The sequence below is a fragment of the Camelus dromedarius genome, chromosome 12, assembly GCF_036321535.1.
Source record: "Camelus dromedarius isolate mCamDro1 chromosome 12, mCamDro1.pat, whole genome shotgun sequence".
NCBI lineage: Eukaryota > Metazoa > Chordata > Mammalia > Artiodactyla > Camelidae > Camelus > Camelus dromedarius.
Window position 1 is genome coordinate 58317701 of NC_087447.1, and position 25433 is coordinate 58343133.

Here is a 25433-nt window from a genome sequence, read left to right on the forward strand (position 1 = left end):
TATGATTTTTCTCCTTCATCAGACTAACTTTATTGATTATGTCTAATGTGGATTAATAAAATTGGCCTATATTTCCCATGTTAAATTGGTGCTTAGAGGCTCAGATGTATATTTTGATATATTTGTGATGTATTATATATTTTACTTATAAATGATATAAAGGGGAAAATTATTTTATATTTTTCATGAATAAGCTGGAAATTTCTTTACTGCCTGTTTGATAACAGATCATTGAGTGTTGAGTGGGGTGATCCATAAGATTTAGTAAAATACACTGTGTAGTCATCAGTAATAAGGCAATTGACAGATCCACTTTAGTGAAATAATCAGAAAATATTAAAACTAATTCTAAAAATCTTTTAAAATATCCTTCCCTCAAACTTAGCATTGAGAATCTCTTATGTAATTCATGCTCATTTACTTATTTTTCTCTTATTCTCTTAATTTCCATTTCTAGCTGCAGTAATTTTCAGAAGTTTTAGAAAAGTGACAGCTATTTTTCTGGTGGGAAAATTTTAGTTTTCCTAATTCTTTGTTAATATGATAAAAGCTTGGTATCCTTTTACATTTATCTGAGAGGAGACAAACTTTCATGTAATGGAACATTTTAGTGCAAATAGATCAGAGGTTCTTTACATCTTTACAAAGGAATTTGTATGGATACAAGTTAAAATTGAAATATGTGGTGCATGTTAATTTCTTTCAGGAGAAGGAAGCCAACACCCTTTTGGAGCCATGAATATTGTCCGAACCCCATCTGTTGCTCAGATTGGAATTTCAGTGGAATTACTGGACAGTCTGGCTCAGCAGACTCCTGTAGGTAATGCTGCTGTATCCTCAGTTGACTCATTCACTCAGGTAATGCAATTCACATTTCATTATTTTCTAAAATAATTAAAAAATCACATTCTTTACTTCAGAAATTAGCCTGGTGGTAGAATTCATATAAAAATGAAGGTCAACATATATGACATAAATTATTGGCTTCCATGAATATTTTCATTTTGTCTCCCTTCTCTATCAGTATTTTAAAGTTTATAAATGCTTTGATGAGAGGTCTGTTCTTACAGTGATAAAATAGCTCAAAGTGATTTTTTAAATGAGTTTAAATATTAAAATTTCCCCTTTCACTCCCACAATTAGTATGCTGAGCTTATATTCTGCTCTTGTTCTGCTCCTCAGCAGCAGTCACTTTCAACTCCCTCCCGCCTTTTTTAACAATTTCTTTCTGTATTTACTTCCATGTGTCAGAAGAAGCTTGCTTAAACTTTTATTATCTGTTACAGGTGTTTTCCATTGACTTACTGATATGTACCGTAACAGCTCTCTTAATCTTCTGCTCACCAAAATACACAGATATCTTTTCTCCCCACCTTTCCAATATAAATTTTCATGAAATTAATGTTCAGAGTTTTCAGCATTATAATGTGGTAAATATTTTTCAAAAATGAGCCATGTGTAGTGCTACCATTAAATTTCTTGTCCTGTATAACTTCATTTTTCCTGGTTAAAAAGTTCCTCATTTTTTTTCTTTGCATGGATTTCTGTGTTTTCATTTCTAATAATTTATGCCCAAACTCTGCCAAGTGTAAATTCCCGTTCGATATATTTAAATATAGCAATTTAAAATTTGGAAACATTCTGTTTTGGAACTTTCTCTTTTGTACTGTGGACTGATTATTCTCTGAGTCTGTTGCATAGCTGTTGTCAAAGTATTGTCTTCTTTTACCATAACTCCAGAAATTTCTTTTACTTTTCTTCTGTGTTAAATTCCTTTTTTTCTGGTTCCTTTATTTTTCCTTCTTGTTGATTTACTCTTTCATATGTCTTAAAATGGATATAAATGGTAATATATTGCACAGACTTCGATGGCTTCCTATTGTTCACTCAATATTAAAGATTTATCTGTGTTGATATGATACATGGAATAGATCGTTTGTTTTACCTGCCTTATACTATGTCATTGTATGAATGAGCTACAGTTTGTTTTTTCATATCCATATTGGTAGATGTTTATACATTCTCACTAATTTATCAGATCTTAAATTTTTGCCAAACTTGATAGGTGAAAGTAGACTATTGCTGTTGTTTTGGGTTTTTTTTGTTTGTTTGTTTGTTTGTTTTTGACTGCTGGTGAAGTTGAGCATCTTCTCTCATTTTTGGCTTGCATTTGTATTTTCTTTTATAGGACTTTTAAAATAATGAATTAATCAATTGATTAATTTGGGGGGAAGGTAATTAGGTATAGGACTATTTATATATATTTTGCCCAATTTTCTATTGTGTGATTTTTGGCACTTCTTAATTTTAGCTTTTTGGGAAAAGGCCTTTATATGTTCTGGATAATAATCCTTTGTTATATATGTTGTAAATTTCTTCTAGCATATTGCTTATCTTTCAATACTGTTTATGATGTCTTTTGCATACACACATATTTTTATGTAGACAAGTTTTATCAGCTTTTCCCTTTATGATTTGTAGGGTTTTTGTATTTGAGAAGTTCTTCCTTACCCTGCTATGTGAAGATGTTATGTTCTCTCATAGTTCTTAAGGATTTAACATTTTACTTTTTGAATTGTGTTTGTGTGTGGGATGGGAAGGGATCTAAATTCATTTTTTCCCCCTATCAAAACTTGTTGTTCTAGCCCCATTAATTAAATAGTTAGTCTGGTTTTTGTTGTTTTTTTTTTTTGAGTATTAGCATCTTTATATATCATGTGTCACATATGCTTAGGTTTGTTTCTGGGCTTTCTCTTTTATTCCAATTAGTTTGTTTACCTGTTCCTTTGCCAGTAAAAGTCTTCATATCTGGTAAGCCAAGTCTCCCCTCCTAGTCATCAAAATAGGCTTAGGGATTTTTCATAATAATTTTAGTATCAGCTTGTCAAGTGCCATGAAAAATCTTGTTGGAATTTAGTTGAAAATAACATTGAATTTATAGGTTTAATGTGCTGTTACCACATTAAGTCCTTCTGTCTGTAAACATGTATCTTTCCACTCAGCATGGTATATAGGTCCTTTCATTTGTTTTCTTTCCTGTCTCTCAAGACTGTCTTAAATATTTTCCACAGAAGTATTATCATCAGCTTGTGTTAGCATTTTCCCTAGGTATCTTACAGATATTGTTTCTATCATGAATTAGATCTTCTTAAGTAACATTTAAAATTTTTTGTTGCTTATGTAGAGGGTTGCTGTTTTTTTCTCCTGACACTGATCTTCTAGTTGGTGATCTTACTGAACTGTGATGTTGGTTCAAGTACCTTAACAGTAGTCTCTTAGATTAAGCTATCTTCATATTATTAAATAAACAAAAACCCTGATAAGGTATTTCTTCTCATGTAGAAAAGAGACAGCAAGAGCCTTAATGGCTAGTTTTCTGTTTCTGAGAAAGTGATGTTGGGAAGATTATTTTTGAGTGAATAAAAGATAGTATCATCTTTAGTAGTTCACTTCTTTTTGGTTTGGTACTTAAACCCATTTGATCCTCAAGAAGTATGAATCAGTTAACTTCTAGCTTCTACCGAGAAGACTTGGACGATGTTAGTAGATTTGCCCATTTAAGGGTCACTGAGAACAAACAGGCCAGGAAATAGCAGAAATGGACTAGTGCTACGTTTCTCTTCTTTATAATTGTTGGCAAACTACCAGTTGCTCTTTTATTAGACTTAAGCTTTTATCCTTCTGGCAAGAAAAAAACTCCTTAGAGATGGTTACTGTTTTATATAAGAAAACAGGTTGATTTGCCGAGGGTGGTATTTGAAGAGAGGGGCATCTCCAGAGTAGGAGATAAAAGAAGGTACTTTAAAGGAAAAAATTTTTTTTTCCTTTTTTTCCAAAGTAAGTATGTTAAAACTTAAAAATACTTGATAATCATAGAAATTCTTTGAGATATAAAGAAAGTACTAATGGCAGATTGTTATAACTTTGTGTCATAATGTCATTTTATGACTTTTCTTAATGTTCAGCATTAGACTGTCTTAGAATTCTCCGTCCTTCAACTAGGTTAATGTGGCACCATTTTTAATTAAAAATTTAAGGTCTAAATGGAGTATTTAGTATAATCCATTAATCTATTCATTATTAACTTTTAGTTCACACAAAAGATGTTGGACAACTTCTACAATTTTGCTTCATCATTTGCTGTCTCTCAGGCCCAGATGACACCAAGTCCATCTGAAATGTTCATTCCGGCAAATGTGGTTCTGAAATGGTATGGGGCATTTTGTAGCTCTCATATTAAGGCTGTTAATAACCATGACACTTTTTTGCTTGTGAATGTATTTCTTCTGTGGCATTTAAACATATTCTTTTACTGTGCACATCATCATACATTAATATTTGCATGCCATTAGAAAGTATGTGCTTTAGAGTTCAGGTTAGGAATAGTTTCTATCCCAGGAAGTATTCTGTTTTATAGTAGCCATTTTGGATTTATAAAGACAGGAAAATACAGTTGCCTTTATTTCAGGAACCACAATTAAGGACTGTAAATATTTTTATGTTTCAAATTATAAATACTGTATGTGAGACTTGAAATAGCAATGAAAACCTTTTTCTTTTCATAAGTGTAGAAAATCTTGATTTAAAGTAAACATGTATAAAACATCAGAGTGGTTTATACTGCACTGTGTACGTGAATGGTTAATAAGTCTATTTCCCCAGCTTTTCTATGTTTCTGTTTTACAAATACTTCTTTTCACTTTTAGTATCCCAGTGGGGGGGGGGTGCATAAGGAGAAGTGGTAGCATGTGTAGCATGGATGGTACTGGAATATATGAAGTTTGAGCTTTGTTATAACGTAGTAGAATTACTTTCATCTATGAAATGAGGGAGGAGGAGTTAGAATTTTTTTCTTAGGTCCCTTCTAGCTCTTAGATTTGCAGAAGATAAACAGTTAAAAAAATTACTATGCTTTGTGCTTTCATATACAACCCGTTAAATCACTGTGCTGGCTATCTTTTTATAAACTAATAAACTTCCAGATTAACTTTTTAGCTTTCTAGATTTTTAGTCTTAGCTTTTTAGAAATAACATGTAAAGTTGTTTACTTTTTGATGAGTCATTTGTCAGATTATGAAAGATTCTAATTAAATTTCTTGTAAATATGTTTTTTCTTTTGTAGGTATGAAAACTTTCAAAGACGGCTAGCACAGAACCCTCTTTTTTGGAAAACATAATTTGAATAAAATAATTTTTAATGGATTCTGAAATTTGTTGTGTTTTGAAGATAATGACTCCATTTAAAAAGCATGAAGTTGAAAGGATCATGAAGCCTAGGTTTAAAAACTGCTTGGTGACTATGAAGCTTAATTAAAATCTTTATAAAAAATTAAAAACATTGAAAAATGGAAGTATGCTCATCATTAATGACTTTTTTCCCTTAAGCTTAAACTATTCAGAGGCAAAACATTTTGTTTTGGCTATGATTCATTTTTTACTTAAAAATAAAGCATATTCACAATAGCATACCAAATGCATTGCATTTATAATCTTTTATTTATATTTACAGTGGTTTGCTAGAATAGTTAACTTGAAAATCACCGATATGAAAATTTGGGGGACTTTTGAGAAAACATATCCAAGATACATTTTTACATATGGAAAAGTTATTTTCAGTTAGTGTTTCTTAAGATTACAAGTTTTTTCAGTTGAGGAGTTGGTTGTCACTTTATATCAGCAAATTTCATACATTTTTATTTGTTTAGTTAAATTGCCATAATTAATACTGATAAGGTTTTATTTAGTATTGGTAATGTTGTTAGATATTTGTGTATAGAATATAGGATTCATTACTTTTATCTATGAGGATGAAGCCTTTGTGTCTCATTCAAAAGGGAACCCTTTGAACTTATACTGGTGGTGCCCATTGACCAAAAACCACAGGGTCTTACCTGTCCAGTGGTCTTTATAGAAATACAACAGGAAGTATTAATTAAATACAAACTGCCGCTTGGCTTGCCAAGAGGCTATGAAAGACTGTGACTGTGATTGTCCATGACTATCCTGGGTAGTGTATTTAATTAAATTTGTTTGTTGGACTTGCATAGCAGAAGGTGAGTCAAAATTTGAACCACTTTGCACAGCGGAGGATGAGGCAAAATTTGGACCACTTTTCTAATTGTATTACTTTTGCTGGTTGAGTAGTAGTCTTGCACAGTATGCATAAAGAGAGTCAGTTATCACTTCTGAGTGCTTTCTTGAGTAACCAACACCTGCTTCATTTTGGAAGTCTCTTGTTATACTTCTCAAGGAAACACACTATACTGGAGAGAAAAGGGCTTTAAATATTGGAAACTTCTTAATTATTCCATGTAGACAAGACAGGTTTGGGTTTAGGAAGTGGGGGAAAGCCTGGTGTTGATAAAATAATCCCTGATGAATTACAGATTAATATCAGGAATATGAATATATTTTATCACAACAGGAGTGAGCCCGGAGGTGGGCACATTCTGAGGAGAGTTTAATTCCTGCATAGAAGTCTGGAAAATCTTGGAGAAAATGACCAGTGCAGTGAGAATAGCTCCAGCATCTGTTCTCTCCCCTGGTGAGCTTGGTTCTCCTGACAGTGCTGTAATGATTATAGCAGAAGTATTTTGTTGACTTAAAGTTCCAATTTTTGTAAGAATGGAGATCGGTTCTAATGGTATGAGGAAAATTCAAATTTTAGAAGGGAACTTTGGGAGGAAATTGGTCTCAGGAGTTTAAAGGAATAGCTACTAAATCTTTTTCATTAGAATCTGACAGATTCAGAGTCAAATTCCACTGTGAAAGATTTAATAGCTATTCCTTTAAACTCCTTAGGAGACCAATTTCCTCCCAAAGGTCCTTTCCACCATGTGAGGATACATGGAGACCTCTGTGACCTGGAAGGGGCCCTCAGCTAACCACATTGGCACCTTGATCTTGGACTTTCAGCCTCCACAACTATAAGAAACAAAGTTCTGTTAATTATAAGCTACTCAGCCTGTGGTATTTTCTTATAGCAGCTTAAAGGGACAAAGACATGTTGAAACATTTTCATTAACAAATTTTAACCTAGGAAGAATAAGCTCTTGATTTGTCAAGTTTTCTTTTTTTTCTTGAAGTTTGATTTTTAAGAAGCGTTTTTAGAATAATTTAGAATTAATTAAAATTTGGAGAATGCCAAACAAATTAATTTTTTCTATTATTTTTTTCATGAAGTCAAGGATACCCAGAGACTTTAGGCAAAAAAGACATCTTAGCAGTTTTTTTATGCCTCGATTTGGGAAAGGCAAAATCACAGAGTTGTCAGAGGAGACAAGATACAAACATGAGTCAAAAATATCCAGAGGCAAGAAACAGTCTCCATCAAAAATCTTTATTCGGTATACTAGGAAAAATAGTAACACCATTTATCATCTGTGCCCAATGAATCCACTTTTAAAAATGCTTCTAAGTCACTTCTTGAATAATTTACTGAATAAAAAAATAAAAGGCTAGAAAGGGACTTTTTAGAATTTTAAATAATGAGAAAGTAGCAAACCCAAATATGTGTTTCATATTTTCATAGTTTTGATGATGTTAGTACCCGATAAGGAAGTTGTCTTATGAATTTAACTAACTGTGCATGAGTTGTCATATATGAATCTAGAACGTAAATCCATCTTGTCAATGCTGATTCTAGATTTCAGATACCTATCTAGTAGGTTCTACCTTATTACTTTCTGATTGTTGTACTCGCATCATCAAAATGCAATACGTGAAGAATTAATTGAAAACTGACAGCCAATAATTTTGTTGACAAGAGGATGGCTGTCTTCTTAGCTTCATAGTTGTAAGATATTTTCATTTTTAGATTTTAGATTTATGGATTTATTAGAATGATCAAGTAATTTTTCATTTCTGCATCTTCTGTTTATTACCATAATTTTTGTATACACACCTGCTTTCAGCATTTGCCTGCTTAAAAAACTTACTAAGGAATAATTCTCAAAGCATCAAAGTATACAGTGTTTTTTTAGTAAATTCACAGGATTGTGCAACTATCATGATCTAATTATAGAACATTTTCATCCCCTAAAAGAAGCTCCATAACCATTAGCAGTTGATCCCCAGCCCCCAGCATCCCCGCCAGCTCTAAGCAGCTACAAATCTACTTTCTGTCTCTGGATTTGCCTTTTCTGAGTATTTTATATACATGGAATCAAATAGTATGTGGTCTTCAGTAACTGACTTCCTTTACTTAGCATAATTTTTCAAGATTCATTCATGTTATATAGCATGTATCAGAGCTTTATTCCTTTTTATTGTCAATAATGTTTACATGGTTATGCCACATTTTATCCTTATTTCAACTGATGGACATTTTGGTTACTTCTGTTTTTTGGCTTTTATGAATAATGTTGCTATGAACATTCATGTATAAGTTTTTATGTGGATGTAAGTTTTCATTTCTCTTGGGTATATACCTAAGAGTGGAATTACTGGGTTATATGGTAACTATGTTTAACTTTTTGAAGAATTGGTAAACTTTTCCAGAGCTTTTACTTTGTCATGAGTAACGTATGAAGGTTTCAATATCTCAACATCCTTGCCAACACTAGTTATTGTTTCTTTTAATTGTAAACATTCTAGTGATTATGAAGTGGTTCTCACTCTGGTTTTGATTTGCAGCTTTCTAATGACTAATGATATTGAGTATTTTTCCATGTATTTTTTGGCCATTTGTTTATGTTCTTTGGGAAAATGTCTATTCAGATCCTTTGCCCATTTAGTTTGGTTATTTGTCATTTTATTGTTGAGTTATAATAGTTCATTCATTATATATTCTGGGTACAAGGCCCTTAACAGATATATACTTTGCAAATATTTCTCCCATTGTCTTCATTTTCTTGATGAGAGGAATAGTTGCAATGCAAAAGTTTTTAATTTTGGTGAAATCTAATTTGTCTTTTTTCTTTTGTCACTAATGCTTTTCGTATCATATCTAAGAAAAGATTTATTTATTCTATAAATCTAAGATTTATTCCTGTTTTAAGAGTTGCATAATTTTAGCTCTCATATATAGGTGTTTGACTTATTTTGAGTTAATTTTTATGAATGGTGTGAGGTAGGGCTGCAGTTTCATTCTTTGGCATGTGGATATCCAGTTATCCCAACACCATTTGTTGAAACAAGTCTACTTTTGTTAATTTGGGTGTGCAAGCATAAAAGATGAAAGAATATGTGACTGAGATTATTAGGAACTTTAATATTTGCTACACGGCTGCCAGAGTGTTCTTTATAATGTGTAAATCTGATAATCTCAATCCCTAGCTTGAAGTCCTTCAGTAAGTTTTTCATTGATTTCAGAATGAAGTATGGAATTATTACAGATCCTCCTTACCTCTTCAGCTTTATCTCTTAATACTAATTTCCCCCCATCCCCCACCTCACCACCTTTAACTAGTGCATGTTCCACCATGAGTGTATAGCTAGAAGGGCCTTTGTATATGTTTTTTCTGCTCTGCTTAGTATGTTGTTCTTTCATTCCCTTTGCTCTGGTAATCCTTCCTTAGGTCTTAACTTAAATTTCACTTCCCCAGCGAAGCTTTCCCTGACTCCTCAAAACTAGATAGTCTTTTTTCCTCCCTCCTATAGCATTTTGTGACACCTAATCACACTACATTGTTCTTACCTACTTACTTGTCTTTTTGACTTTCTTGAGGACAGGAGCTACCTTTTTAATTGTTGGCAAATAGTAGATGCTCAATAGTTTTTTGTTTTTGTTTTTTTGAAAGGCTGAACAAGATATGAGAGCTTTGTGGAGAAGTAAGTGCTTTCTTGGTTAAATTGTCCTTATGTTTCTAGTGGTTTCCAACTTGAGGGTTTCAGGAGGATCTACAAAGGAAAAAATTGGGTATGAGGGGTGTTTTGGATTTTTTCAGTAGGGAATGATGCTTCTCAAGACTTTAATTTATCCCCTATTTCTTGAATATGAAATGTGAATATCATATGAAATATGAATATGATTTTTTAAATATGGCATATACTGTGATATTATTCAAAGCGCATTTCATACAGTACTAATTCTGCTAGATACTATGGGGGAAAAGCTTATATGGTCAAATAGTTAAGAAACAGTATGATCTCCCCCTTCTTAAAATTCTAATTGCTACATACTTGCATACTAAAGGCTCTGCAAAATCCTCAGAAAGAAACCTATTTAAACTTGTTTAACTTAGTGTTTTTCTAGCTTATTGGAATATAGAACTCCATTTTAATTTCCCTTTGGCAAATGCAGTGATGTGAGAAATTTAATTGTTACTGTCAGACACTTAATAAGTCTAAATAAGGAATAAAAGTCATTTATACATGTTCTAGCTTAAACATTTTTTGAAACAGTTTCATGGCCTGCCATTCCTTTTTTTTTTTTTTCCCATTTAGAACCCATTGTGGACCAATGTATTTCAGAGATTTGAGCTATTAGAGCCAAATTCAACTTCTCTGTATTTAATTGATCAAAAAATGGTATTTTCTTACCAGGAACCAGTTTTCTTAGCTCTCAATAGCACTAGCAAATAGCTTTCTTTTCCCAAAGAAGCAAAGGGGTTTTTTTTTGTTTTTTTTGTTTTTTTGTTTTTGGCAAAGATGCATAGAGAACAATAAAGCTACATTATATAAATTTATCTTATAAATTATATGAAGGTCAAGGTAATGGCCTCTAGAGCTGTTTAAAACCTGGCTCTACCATTTACTGACTGGTGTGACCTTATGTAGTTACTTAGTTTCTCTGTGTCTTAGTTTTCTTAACTATAGAAGTGACAACAGTATCTGCATTACAGGTTCATTATAAGGTACAGATGAGTTAATTTACACAAAACTCATAAACTGATACCTGGTGTATCCTAAGTGTTCACTAAGTATTAAAATTCAGATTATTAAAATGTATCAGGTAGAATATCAGCAAGGATCACTCACTGATGAAGTGAACTACTATTTCATTACCAGCTTCAAAGAGCACTCAAATTGCTATTTACCTTTGGGACTTTTTATGAATAATGAAATGGCCAATAACTATTTGAATATGTATTGTATTTTAAAAGGAAAATGCATAAATAATAGGGCTGCATAGGATAACTGAAATGTATTTCTTGCTTGGAATTTTACTTTCCTAATGTTGTTTGTGTACTTGAGGTTTGAGAAAAATGTAAAAGTTAGTGGTAGACAAAAGTCCTTCAAAACCTGGGAACCACTAGGCAGAAAAATAAAAGGAGGAATAGATAGTCTGGATAGGCCTATATCGATAAAGGAAATTGAATCAATAATCAATAGCCTTCCCAAACTGAAAGCACCAGGCCTAGATGGATTCAATGGTGAATTCTACCAAACATTTAAGGGAAAAAATTATACCAATTATCTACAATCTCTTCCAGAAGGTAGGAAAAAATACTTCCTTACTCATTCAAAGATCAGCATTGCCCTAGTGCTGAATCTAGACAAAAGCATTACAAGGAAACAAAACAAAACAAAACAAACAAAACTATAGACCAACATATTTCATGGACACAGATGCAAAAATCCTCAACAAAATATTAGCAAATTGAATCCAACAATGTATAAAACAAACTGTATACCAAGTAGGATTTATCCCAGGTATGCAAGGCTGGTTCAACATTTGAAAATCAATATAATCCATCACATCACATCAATAGGCTAAAAAGAAAAATCATGATCATATCAATAGATGTAGAAAAAGCATTTGACAAAATCCGACATCCATTCATGATCAAAATTCTCAGCAAACTAGGAATAAATGGGAACACCCTCAACTTGATAAAGAACATCTACAAAAAGCCTATGGCTAACATCATACTGGTAAGAAACTAGAAGCTTTCTTGCTAAAACAGGGAACAATGCAAGGATATCCCCTCTCACCATTCCTTTTCAATATCACACTGGAAATCCTAGTTAATGCATAAGACAAAGGAAATAAAGATTTACTGATTGGGAAGGAAGAAATAGAACTGTCTTCATTTGCAGATGACATATATGTAGAAAATCTGAAAGAATTGACCAAAAATCTCCTGAAACTATTAAATGATAATATCAAGGTTTCAGGATACAAGGTTAATAAATAAAAGTCAGTTGTTTTCCTATATACTAGCAATGAGCAAATGAAATTTGAAATTAAAAATACATTACCATTTACATTAGTCCCCCCCAAAATGAAATATTTAGGTGTAAATCTAACAAAATTATCTACATGAGAATAACTACAAAACTGATGAAAGAAATCAAAGAACTAAATAAATGAAGGAATATTCCATGTTCATGGATAGGAAGATGCAGTGTTCTCAGGATGTCAGTTCTTCCTAACTTGATCTATAGATTTAATACAATTACATTAAAATTTCATCAGATTATTTTGTGACTATCAACAAACTGATTCTGGAGTTCATATGGAGAAGCAAAAGTCCTGGAATAACCAATTCAATGCTGAAAGAGAAGAACAAAGTTGGAGGATAGTGCCCAACCTCATGACTTATTTTAGCTATAGTAATCAAGACAGTGTAGTATTAGGAAAAGAACAGACAGATAGATGGGTGAAACAGAATGGAGAGACCAGAAATAGACCCATATAAATATAGTCAACTGGTCTTTGACAAAGGAGAAAAGGCAATACAATGGAGCAGAGAGTTTCTGGAACAAATGGACAGCCACATGCAAAAATATAAACCTAGACACAGACCTTATACTCTTCATAAAAATAAGCCTAAAATGGATCATATATCTACCTAAATATAAAATGCAAAACTATAAAACTGGTAGATAATGTAAGAAAAAATCTTGATGAACTTGGGTATGGCAATGACTTTATATACACAAAATGCATGATCCATGAAAGAAGGACTTGATAAGCTGTCAGCAGCCATGGAGCAGGTTTCTGTTTCCCTGTTGCAAATAGGTTTTCTTCCTGAGTACACACTATACCTTTACAGAACTTTAAGCTATTCTTTACTAACTGGTCCCATGAGTGTTCCATAGGCAGAGAGCAAGCATCCAGCCATTGCTCTAGTTAACTCTCTCCCCTGCCCTGCTTATGCCACTGCATAAGTCATCAGGTGACAAAATATCTCAGGAGAGATTCATGTTTCTTTGTCTTTCTGACAAAGCCACTCGTTAGAAGGAAGGTGTTTTAGCCCCTAGTTCCTTTTCTGTCTCACAAATTCTCTTGCATGATATACTCCCTGGGTGTATACATGTGTTTCTTCAGCTTTCCCCTCCATTTGCCTCTGCAGGGAGAGAGGTTCTGTTGAGAGGGGGAGTGCAAGGGGAGTCCATTAGGTGCTTCCCAGCTGCAGCTCATTTTCCCTTAAAATACTCCACATTAGTGTGCTATTATGAGGATTAATTTTCATTCCAGGACTATCTGATCTAATCTACATTAAAAGGGTCTAATCTTCCTATTGATATTTGCCCTTTTCTTTTTCTGGCTTTCATTTCAAAAGAGCCTCACATTATCCTGCACATGACTCTGTTTAAGCCCCCTGACTAATTAAAGCTAGGATTTCAGTGTTTCTCTTTAATCCTTAAGTTTATCCCTTTGATAATGGGATGAGAGGACGGGTGGCCTCATTTTACACCACCACTCTAGTCTGACATTTAGTTGTCTTGCAAACTTGTAAGAAGACAAGACCACAGATATTGACTTGGGCTAACTTAAAGAGAAAGGAGTTATTGGAAGATGATTGGGAAGCTCACAGATTAATGGGACCTGGGGGAGTCACACTTGGAAATGGGCAGGAATCACAGGGGCTGTGGAGGGGTAGGCATTTGGAACGCTGGCAATCTTTGAAAAGCAGGATGGTGAGGAGAGCACGCCTTCTCTGTAGTGTATATCTTCCAGACTTTCCTGTTGTCTCTATGTCACTGGCTCAACACTCTTGAGTCCAAGACAGAGCATCTGATAGCTGAGCTTGGGTCACATGCCTGGCCCCTGGTCCTGTTGAGTTAAGAAGGCAAGGATCTGTGTCCTTCAGCTTCAGTAATGGAATGTAGTCACCAGGAATTACTGTGCCAGCAAGATTACCCACAGTCTGAATGTATGAATTCCAAAAGGAAATCTGGATGCTCTTGGGCAGTCAAAACAAAACAAATTGCCAACCAAAACTGTGTTTCAATGAACCAGTTGAAATGTAGGAGAGAGGGATTAAGAAGTAAGCATGGGAGGAAATGGGGAGGAGGTAAAAGAGCAGGAAACATTCACTCAAGGAAAATTATTTTTTGACAATAGGTACATCTACATACAAGTAATCATGGCTTTTGTCTAGCGTGGTATTCAAAGCTCTCTGAAATCTCAGAGTTTGGAAAGCACATCTTGGTGACTTAAAGTATAGTCACCTTCTTCACCAGATGGTGCTTTACATATAAATAGTGTGATGTGTATCCTGGGGAGGTTCCCAGATACCTGCTTTTTACAAAGTGCTTTAGTGTAACAATCATTTAAGAAATATTAAACCCCATTGGAGATGAAAAATATTAGCCCAGACAAGGGTCCCATGACCTACCTGTACAGACGGAGACGGCAGGGTTTCCCAGTAACCGCGGAGGCTTGGGCACAAGAACATAACAGAAATCTGGAGGGACATTTCAACTTAAGAGAGAACCACAAAGAAGCAGGGAGGCTTGAGAAAGCATGAATGTGTGAAATATGTACACCTAAGTTTAGACTCCACTATGGCTACCTAATTGTTTAGCTTGTTATCTGGCTCATCTCAGTTCTGTATCCTATGACCTGAACTTGGAAAAGTGTACTATCTGTTTAAAACAGTTATTCTGATTCTTTCCCCCTGAATTCCCACTGCTTTCCTTAGCCAATTCGTGTTCTCCAGCTTCCCCATTTTCAGGTATTCTCTTTTTCTGTGTAGAGTTGTACTGGAACTCCTTGCAAAACAGGTGTTACATTAAAATACACCAAACCCCAAATGTTTATGGAACATCTACACTGTATATATAGAAGAATAAGAAAAAACCCATGCCCTATTACTGATGCATTCATTCTGTTTGCATCTTATCCCATAATTTAAAACAACTGTTTATTTGTCCTTATATTAGATACTGTTAGCACTTTGCCTGTGTTATTTCATTCAGTCCTTTACACAACTTAAAATTATTATGATCCCCATTTTACTGATGATGGAACTAAGACTCACAGAAATTAAGTAGCTTGCCCAAGCTTTCCGGAATAGAAGATTAAAGGCCTCAGGCTTAGTTTTCCACTAAATATTCCCATGGCTGTCTTCTTTACATCATTCAGATCTCTCTTCAAATGTAATCTCAGAGAAGCCTCTCTAGAGTAGCCTCCTCACTCTGTCCAATTTTCCTGCCTCACTTTTCTTACTATTACATTGTTTGTATTTTGTTGTCTGTATCTCCCACTAGACTGTGATCTCGGTGAGAATGGGTTCTAGGCTGCTTACCGTTTATTATTCCACTGTGCAGAGCACAGCCTAGCACAAAATAGGAAGCTCAACAAATTTTTGTTTAAGGATTGGTTCTCAATCCCAGAGTCTTAACTGCTATGTTAGATTGTGTCCCTAAATAGGATTAAAAAAGTTTAACTTTTAAATGGCCTGATACTGAAGAATATGCTGTGCAAAGGCTGTGCATGCAGTGTGCTAAATAATACGTGCATTGCTGGTCCGTACATTTTTGACATTAGAGTTTAATTTGCACATAGTAAAATAAATCTTAAGCATGTATGCATTTTTAACACCTTTATTGTGGTATGATTCCTGTACAGTAAACTACAAGCATGTATGTATTTTTACAGGTGTATATACTTGTGTAACCACCACCCAGATCTAAATATAGGACATTTTCAGCCCCCAAGGAAATGCTCTGGTTGATGCTCCATCTCCCAGAGGTAAGTTTTCTGAATTCTATCATATAAATTAGTTTGCTGGCTCTTCAGCTTCATGTAAATGTAATCCATAGTTTGTACTGTTGAGTTTTTCTTCTTTCGCTCATCATAGTAGTTTGAAGGTTTACCTATGTTGTGCTTACTAGTAGTTTCTTCTTTTGTCGTTGTTGTGTCATGTTCCTTTATATGAATAGACCTCATTTGTTTATCCGTTCACCCATTAATGGATGTTTAGGTTGTTGCCAGTTTTGGGCTACTAGGCATAAAGCTGCTATAAACATTCTCATACAGGTTTTTACAGACACATGCACTCAGTATGTTACTTTGGGGAGGATATACTTAGAAGTGGAATTGCTGCATCGTAAGTTAGATGTATATTTAGCTTCCTTTTTAAAGAAGTGCATTTTCAAGTATTTTGCCAATTTTAAAAGCTTTCTTAATGATCTGTAGAATTCTTTATAGATTATGGATACAATCCTTTATCAATATATAAAATATGTGTATTACAAATATATGTTCCCAGTTTGTGATTTGCCTATTCAATTTCCTATTGATGTTTTCTGATAACAGGAGTTCTCAATATTTTTTTTAGGGTCTTTTTTTTTTTTATTTAGTTATATTCAGTTTACAATGTTGTGTCAATTTCTGGTATACAGCACAATTTTTCAGTCATACGTGAATATACATATATTCATTTTCATATTCTTTTACACCATGAGTTACTACAGATCTTGTGTACATTTCCCTGTGCTATACAGCATAAACTTATTTATCTATTCTATATATACCTGTCAGTATCTACAAATATCAAACTCCCAGTCTGTCCCTTCCCACCCCACAGGAGTTCTCAATTTTAATGAAGTCAAATTTATCAATTTTGTCTTTTAAGGTTAGTGCTTTTTCTTTCATATTTAAGAAACCTTTGCTTACCTTAAAGTTGTGAAGTTACTCTCCATTTTCTTCTAGAGCTTTATTTTTTAGCTTTCATATTTAGATCTATGACCCACTTTGAATTAATTTTGGAGTTTGGTGTGAGGTAGGTTGTATTGCTTTTTCCATATGAATAAGCAATTGTTTAAGCTCCATTTAATAAAGAAGACTATCATTTCCTTGCTGAACTGCAGTGATACTTTTGTCATAAACTGAATGACTCTATAGGTATAGGTGTATATCTTTTTTTTATTTTAAAATTTTATTTATTCATTATTTTTATTTTTTATTTTTATTGTAGTATAGTCAGTTTATAGTGTATCAATTTCTGGTGTACAGTATGATGTTTCAGTCATATGTTCACATACATATATTCAATTTCATATTCTTCTTCCTTATAGGTTACTACAAGATAATGAATATAGCACAAGTTTTCCGTGCTAAACAGAAGAAACTTGTTGTTTATCTATTTTATACACAGTAGCTAGTATCCGCAAATCTCGAATTCCCAATTTACCCCTTTCCACCCAGGTGTAGGTGTATTTCTGAACTCTGTTTTGTTATACTGGTCTACTTGTCTATCCTTGCACCAATTCTCCACTGTCTTAATTACTGCAGCTTTATAGTAAGTCTTGAACTCTGATAGTATAACTCTTCTAATTTTATTCTTCTTTAAGATTGTCTTGGCTATTTCAGGGTTTTTGTATTTTCATAAAAATTTAAGATTCAGCTTGTCAATAGCCACCAGATATTCATGCTGGGCTTCTGACTGAGTTTACATTGAATATACACATCAAACTGGGGAAAACTGACATCAATATTAGTCTTTTAATTCATAAACATGATATAGCTCACCATTTATTTAGGTCATCTTTAATTTTTTTCTATGGTAAAAACTCAAAATATTTTGTAGTTTTCAATATTAGCCTATGGGGCTTTTCTTAGACTTGTTCCTGGATATTTGATTTTTTTTATTCTACTATAAGTGGTATTTTAAAAAATTATTTTCTGATTGTTTCTTGCTGACATACAGAAATATGATTGTTATATGTTGACCTTATACCTAGGAGCTTGTTGTTAAATTCACTTATTGATTCTAATCGTTGCTATATTTTCAGATTTTCTGTCTTTACAATTATGTAATATGAAATGAAAATTATTTTATTTTTTCTTTCCAATAGTATACCTTTTATTTTTTTCTAGTCTTATAGCACTGACCAGCAGTGGTGAATAAAAGCTGTGGCAGTGGACATGCTCATCTTTTTAAAAAAAATTTATTAATAGACTTTATTTTTTTAGAGCCGTTTCAGGTTTACAGCAGAATTGAGCAGAAAATACAGAGAGTTCCCACATAGCCCTCCCCACCCACTCATATATATTCCCCTACCCTCAACAACCCTCATCAGTGTGGCATAGTTGGTACAATCGATGAACCAACATGGACACATTATTATCAACCAAAGTCCATAGTTTACATTAGGGTTCACTCTTGATGTTGTACATTCTATGGGTTTGACAAATGCATAATGACATATAGCTACCACTATAGTATCATACACAATAATTTCATTGTCCTAAAAATCCCTTGTGCTCCATCTATTCATTCCTCCCTCCCTCCCTCCGTCCCCAGAAGCCTCTGGAAACCACAATCTTTTTGTTTCTGTAGCTGTGCCTTTTCCAGAATGTCATTTGGTTGGAATTGTACAGTTTGTAGCCTTTTCAGACTGGCTTCTTTCATTTAGTGATTGACCATCCTCACCTTGTTTTTGATCTTGGGGAGAAAGCTTTGACTATTTTATCATTGAGAATGATGTCATTGTAGGTTTTATTACTAGATAATCTTTTTAAAATCAAGAATGTTTCCTTCCATTTCTCATTTGTTGAGGATTTTTTCCCCTAAAATTATGAATGCATGTTTAGTTTTATCAAACGTGCTTTTGTCATCCATTGAGATGATTGTGCTTTCCCCCTATTTCTTTATTCTGTGAATGCTGTGAAATTATACTGATGGAATTTTAAAATGTTCAACTACCCTTTTATTCCTAGATAAATCCCTCTTGATTATGATGTATTACATATTTTTATGTCATTCAAGAGAGATACTGGCCTGTAGTTTTTCTTTCTTGCAGTGTCCTTTTCAGGTTTGGTATAATGCTCTACTGGTCTTAAAAACTGAGATCAGAAGTGTTCCCTCTTTTTCTGTTCTTCGGAAGAGTTTGTGTAAATTTGATGTTATTTCTTTCTTAAATATTTGGAAGAATTCACCATTAAAGCCATATAGGTCTGCTATTTTCTTTGTGGAAAAGTCTTTAAAAATGTGAAAGTAATTTGTTTGTGTCCATACATCAGATTTTAGTCATTTTCTATGGGTAATTTCCTTGTTCAAGATAAAAGTTATTATATATTAAGTGATGAATTAAAAGTTTATATAAAATAATAAGCTATAGATATGTCTTTACATTAAGAAAATAAAAATTGGTAATTTTTTAATTGGTAATCTTCAACCTAACAGTTTTTGCTTTATGTATTTTGAAGCGGTTATTAAGAACATAAATGAAATAGCAGGATAATTAGGATCTAATAATTAGGATTTTTATGTCATCATAAGTTGACCCCTTTATCATTATGAAATGATACTCTTTATCTCTAGTAACATCCTTTGCTCTGAAATCTAGTTTGTCTGATGTTAAACTCCAGTTTTCTCTTGACTAGTGTTGGCATGATATACTTTTGGCCACCAGTTTAGTTTCAGCTGACTTGTTTACATTCCAAATGTATTTCAGGTAGGCAACCTGTAGTGGGGTCTTGCTTTTTAACTAATCGGACAATCTCTGACTTTTAATTACTGGTGTTTAAGACCACTTAGTTTACATTTAACATAATTATTGATATGGTTGCATTTAAATCTACTATCTCATTATTTGTTTTCTGATTTGTCAAGTCTGGTTTTTGTTCTTTTTGTGCTTTCTTTCAGATTAATTGACTTTTAAATTCCGTCTTTTTTTCTTTTTTGGCTTATTTGTTATAATTCTTTTTGTATTATTTTAGTGGTTAAGTACAGAGTTTATAGTATACATGTTTAACCTATCATGATCTACCTTCAAGTGATAATATACCACTTTATGTGTAGTATAGTAACCTTACAGGTATATACTTCCATTTCCCACCTTCCAGCCTTTGCACTAGTGTTGATATACATTTTACTTTCATATATTTTATAAATCCTATAATACTTTATTATTTTTGCTTTAGACAGTCAATTTCCTTTCTAAAAAAGTATGTCTTTTTATTTTTTAATTTATTATTTACTTATTTTTACGGTATGTTTCTGTGGTACTGATGGAGTTCAATTTCTTGACCTGGATTTACAGGGGTGTATTCGCTTTGTGATAATTCATTATCAGCAGAGGGGAGAGTATAAAAATTCTGTAGAATGAGATTCGGCAAGTGTATAGGGAAGAGGGAAAAAATGACTGTAATGAAAAAAATGTCAGCTCCTTCCCCAATCCTCCAGGAGAGGAGCCCGGGAAAAACCAAACCCTCAAACAGATCCGGAAACTCGGTAAGTCCATCACTTAGGGCTGAAAGTTTTTCCCAGATTTGTCCAAGGTGATTACAAGGGACCAAGTCTCTTGGCTGCCCGGGGTAAAAGAGGAAGGAAAAAACATAGCTAAAAAACATGAAGTTACTTCCCAGCCTCGCTGCTTGGAGCCGCGGATCACTTGGGCCACCTGGGACCCGTCCCATTTAAGTGGGCGGGGCCGAGGCCCTACTCTGACGCCCTAGCAACGGAGCAGGCCTTTGTCGCGTCCTAGCAACGAGCTCCGCCTTCTCCTCTGCGGCAGCCCTCCAGTGTTCCCTCTACCCTGCTCACCACTCCGGCTCACCTTCTCAGTGGGCTTCTTAGTGGTCCCAAGGGCGTGGATTTGCACACTCTAGTTCAAGTACCGGATAGCTCTACAAGGTCCTGTGGTGGGAGCTGTTCACGGAGAGCCAGAGAGGGAAAGAGGAGGGATGAAGAGAAAGAACGTTTAAGAAAGAAAGAAAGAAAAAAAAAAAATCAAGATTTGGGTAATTTTTATTTTTAAGGAACATCCAAAGTTCCCGGGAAAGGGAGCTGGGGGTGGAAAAATCACGTTTGTATAAATTCCATATAAAAAAGAAAAGAGACCAGTTGAGGACCCAGCATCAAGCTGACTTGGGACTGGAGATGTTGGACACCATCGCCGCTTCCCTGCAGGACCTGGGCAGGCAGGTGCTGCCCACTCTGCTCTCGCTGAGCCAGGAGGGTAAGCGACATGGGGCAGGGGCTCTGGGGAGGAACCTTTTACTTGCTTCTTCCCTGTCCCCTTCCTCTGGCTACCTTGAGTGGCCGCGTTGCCTTGGCAGCCAGCTGGTAGTCACTGGCAGGCTCTTGCTTGATGCCCAGAGACATGTTATTGACTTCTTTAATGAGGGAAAGGGCCAGCTGAGGGTTTTTGATTAAACGAGATAATGTCCCTTAGCTCAGGGACTAGCACAGAGTAAGTGCTCAATAAATGCTAGCTAAAAACAACCACCCCAAACACCACTCCTCAGAATCCGTGCAAAGACAAGGCTACTTTTGTTGCTGTTGTTACCTTGGGGTTGTGTTAAGAAAGTGAGACCATAAAAAGAACTGGGTATTTGGAAGAAGACCTGACATCTTGTCATAGAAAACTTACGAGGCTTGGTTAAAATCATAGTTTCTTAGAAGAGTGACCCCAAAGTGACAGTGAGATCTGTCTGCAAGCAGTAGGAGCCTTGGGAAGAAAGGTGCTCCAGAATTGGAAGCTATTATTACTATTAAATCATTGTAACTTAGGGATGATGTCTAAGCTTTTAACCAAATGATTTTAAAAGACAAAAATAAATAGGGGTATACACCTCTTCTTTCTCTTTCCCCTGTATCACTCCTATTTTTCCTGTTAAAATAATTCTAAAAGAAGCATTACAATCATGGTTTTATGGATTTAAAAATATTTGCCGTATTTATAAATTTTATATATTATTTAGTCATTCAAGTAGTTTTGAGAACCTACTGTGTGCTGGGCACTAGAGAACAGATGTTGAGCAAACATCTTGGAATTTACAACCTAATGGGGACAATACCAAGTAATCACAGAAATAAATATAAATTTACATTCAGTGCTAGCAAGAAGGTGTATGGTACAATGAGAACTTTCAATGAGGGTGAGTGTGTACCCAAGATTTGCCAAAAAAAGGAATATTTTGAGCTGAGATGTGAAGAATGAGTTGGAACTGTTACTGAACCAAACTTGAGTCCACTTGCCCTAAGGCAGCAAAGCCAATTTACTGATACCAGGTTGTGGTGAAGGAAAAGTTTATTGCAGGGCCAAGCAAGGATAACAGGCAGTTCATGCTCAAAAGACTCAAATTCCTTGATGGCTTTCAGGGAAGGATTTTTAAAGACAGTATGAGAAAGGGAGTTGTGAAGTGCATAATTAGCTTGTGTAGAATTCTCTGAATGGTTGATGGTGAGGTAACAGGGTGATGTTTCAGGAATCTCAGTCATCAGCCTTGGGTCTCTGTCCTGATGGTCCCCATGCAGCTAACTTCCTCCACCTGGTGGGGGTTTTAGTATCTGCAAAATAACTCAAGGATATGGCTCAGGATATTGTGTATAGCCCTTGATGAGGAACTAAAGGTGCTTGACTTTGTTTTATGGCTAAACTATTGTTTTGTCTTGCTTGACTGTTTTCCTTTGTTTTTGCATGTTCTCGCTTCTTTGATTAAATTTTCTCTTTGGAACTTGGGGAAGGCCTAGGAGGCTAAAGGTTTGTTTGTTTGTTTGTTTGTTTGTTTAAAACAAATAACAGGCAGGGAACAGGACACAGGGGTGGGGGAGGGGCTGATCAGAGGTGGGGAATCTGTCCTGGGCAAGGCCCTGCAGTGTCCTGCTTGGTTTCAGAATTAAGTAGGTGAAATGGATCAGTGGAGTAGGGAGTGGAGGGGAGGTGAGCGTGTTCTTGGCAGAGAGACAAGCAAGAACAAGAGATCTAGTGGGAGGGAGTATGGTGTGATTAAGAGACTGAAAGGAGGTCAGCATGGCTGCTCTGTAGCTGTGAAAGAGAATGTGTTCTGAAGGAGGCTGCAAGGAAATGGATGGGTCACGTTATGCAGGGCCTCATAAGTCACATTAAGGATGCTGGCCTTTAGATTCAGCTTGATGGGAAGCTGTTAATTGTTTTGAGTGGAGCTAAAGGAGGAGCTGGATGACATGGTCAAGTTTGTGTTTTGAAAAGATTAGTCTGGTGGCAATGTTGAGAATGAATCGGTGGGTCAAGAATGCTTATAACAGTAACCTAAGTGAGAATGAGTGGTCTGAATTCACTTTTGGTTTGAACTGATATCAGTGAAAATGGAGAGAAGTGGACAGACTGAACAGCTATTTGGAGGGAAAAACAAACAACTCTACATACTATGGTAGATGTATAGGACTGGATATAGAGGTGAGAGAAAAGGGAAGTCTCAGGATGACTTCTGAGTCCCTGGCTTACATAACTGAGTAGATGATGGGACAGAAACCCTGGGTAAAGGACAAGATTTTCAGGGAAGGAAAATCCAAGTTAAAGTGCCATTGTGAGATATCCAAGTAAGCAGTTGAGTACACAGGTCCAGAACCTCAAAAGACTGAGGGTGTCTGGGCTTCTAAATAAACAATTAGTGGTCATTAAAGCCCTGGGCATGGATTGGACTGCTTAAGCAGAGAATGTAAAGTGGAAAGAGAAGAGGGCTTGGGATTGTGCCTTGAGAAACTCCAGCATTTAATGGCTAGGTTGAGGAAGGTGAGCTTGCAAAGGAGACTGAGAAGAAATGCCTAGAGAGGCAGGCAGAAGACACAGGAGAGAGTAGTGTCACAAAAGCTAAAAGGAGAGATGCTTAAAGGAGGAGGGAGCGGTCACCAGTGTCAGATATGACTGGGGGGTCAGAGAGGTGAATGTTAAACAAGTCTGTTGATTTTATTGACAAGGAGGCCACTGGTGACTTCAGCAAAAGCTTTATTAGTTGAATGACAGAAGCAGAAGTCAAATGACTATTTACTTTCACAAATGACCCATTGTAAGGAAGATGAGGATAAACTCCCAACCTCAGCAAAACACATAAATTAATTTTTTATTGTTGTATATGTTCATGCCTGCTGCTTCCGTGTGTTTCACCAAAGTTTAATGTTATATAATTATAGTCCTTAGAAGGTCCTGTCATCATTTTACAGATGTGAACTGGTTGAAGACTACACAGCTAGCAATCTGTGGAGGCAGGAAGGCTGCAGGTCTTCAGACACATAGTACATTAATCCTCCCACTGCACTGTGCCCTGGGAATATGTTTCTTTGTCCAAATCACTCTGTAATAATTTTCTCTGTGTATATATCAGTATTTTAATTTTAGAGGATGTTTTATGAAGTCAGAGGACTTATCTTTTACTTTAGCTATTATTATCTATTTCAAGTATATATTATTCTATAATTTACATAATGGGTACTTGGTCCCTTTTAAATAAGGATTATATATAAGATAACATATTTTTGCTACTTGGCTTTGCACTTAAAAATAGAATGCACAAAATGTTTAGGATTTGAAGTCAAATGAAGGTTAAATTGAATATATAAGGTATGTTCAGGGCTTATTTCCTGTGATTCTTGGTATTTCTGTGTTTAATTAAAATAAAAAATAACTTCAGTTTTCCTTAAAATATAAAAGTAGCATATTCTTTAATTTGTTTTTTAGACGGAGTTAAAATTATTTTTCTTTTGAGATTTAGTGATGCCTTTTCTGACACTTTGGGATATGAGAAAAATCAAAGTTAGAAATTAGCCTGTAAGATTTCCAAATCTATTCCATTTGAATTGCAGGGCCCTAAAATTTCCTAAAGGAAATCATGTTCATGTTTTCCTTTTCCTTCAGTGAAAAATATCAAATTTCAGTTTAGAATAATAAACTTTGCTCTTATATAACTTTGCCTATTAGATTTTATAAAGTAAGATGACACGGTGTACTTGAATGCGTCATTCAAATGAGGAAAGGCGATCCTCACATTTCTAATTAAGCCCAGTCAAGTCTTTTCACTTGGGTCTGGTTACAAGCTATACAGTTTCTCCCAGCCCTAATTAAATCATTTCCTTTTGGTGTAGATTGTTTTCCTGAAATTTGAGCTCTGTATCATGAGTCTAAGTGAAAGACTTAATAGTTTTGACTTAATAACCTTGAAAGGTCTCCATGTAAATCTACATATTAAATTTTGTATTATTAGTGAATTAATGACATGTTTGGTGGTCATGATGAAAATGTGAATTCAGTATACAGTTGGGACTGTTTGAAAGACCTTAGTTCTTAGCAGCCATCAGTAGAATTCTTTTCTCTGTGGGGGCAGGGAGGAGTGGGAAATGCAGTAGAATGGGGCAGAATAGAATACATACCTGATCATAGAAAATTGTATATCCATGACTTAGAGTGAAGAGCAGTCTTGGCAGTCAGCTCGCTGTGCCATACAGCCCCCTGACGTGGGTTTCCATCACCCAGCTTGTTCCCAGATGTCCATGGGAAGCACTGCTATTTCTCATTGGCTAACCTGCTCCTTCCCTGCCACAGTAATAAAA

General features: G+C 35.0%; 2 protein-coding genes across 3 annotated transcripts in view; both read left to right on the forward strand.

The window, feature by feature from the left end:
- The window catches only part of HIKESHI (heat shock protein nuclear import factor hikeshi), a 28422-nt gene extending 23220 nt beyond the window's left edge, over positions 1-5202 (forward strand). The window contains exons 3-5 of the mRNA XM_010990526.3: positions 707-858; positions 4092-4210; positions 5123-5202. Of these exons, the coding sequence (XP_010988828.1) occupies positions 707-858; positions 4092-4210; positions 5123-5177 (326 nt within the window). The 3' untranslated portion in view covers positions 5178-5202. The remainder of the gene's footprint in view (positions 1-706; positions 859-4091; positions 4211-5122) is intronic.
- Positions 5203-5739: 537 nt separating this feature from the next.
- CCDC81 (coiled-coil domain containing 81) overlaps positions 5740-25433 on the forward strand; it is a 56676-nt gene continuing 36982 nt past the window's right edge. Inside the window, exons 1-3 of one of the 2 annotated variants that reach the window (XM_010990539.3) lie at positions 5740-6544; positions 15776-15868; positions 20885-21084. In XM_010990539.3, coding sequence (XP_010988841.1) covers positions 21006-21084 — 79 coding nt within the window. In that variant the 5' untranslated portion in view covers positions 5740-6544; positions 15776-15868; positions 20885-21005. Of the gene's footprint in view, positions 6545-15775; positions 15869-19983; positions 21085-25433 lie in introns of those variants that run through there. The other variant, XM_064492779.1, reaches the window with a different exon arrangement.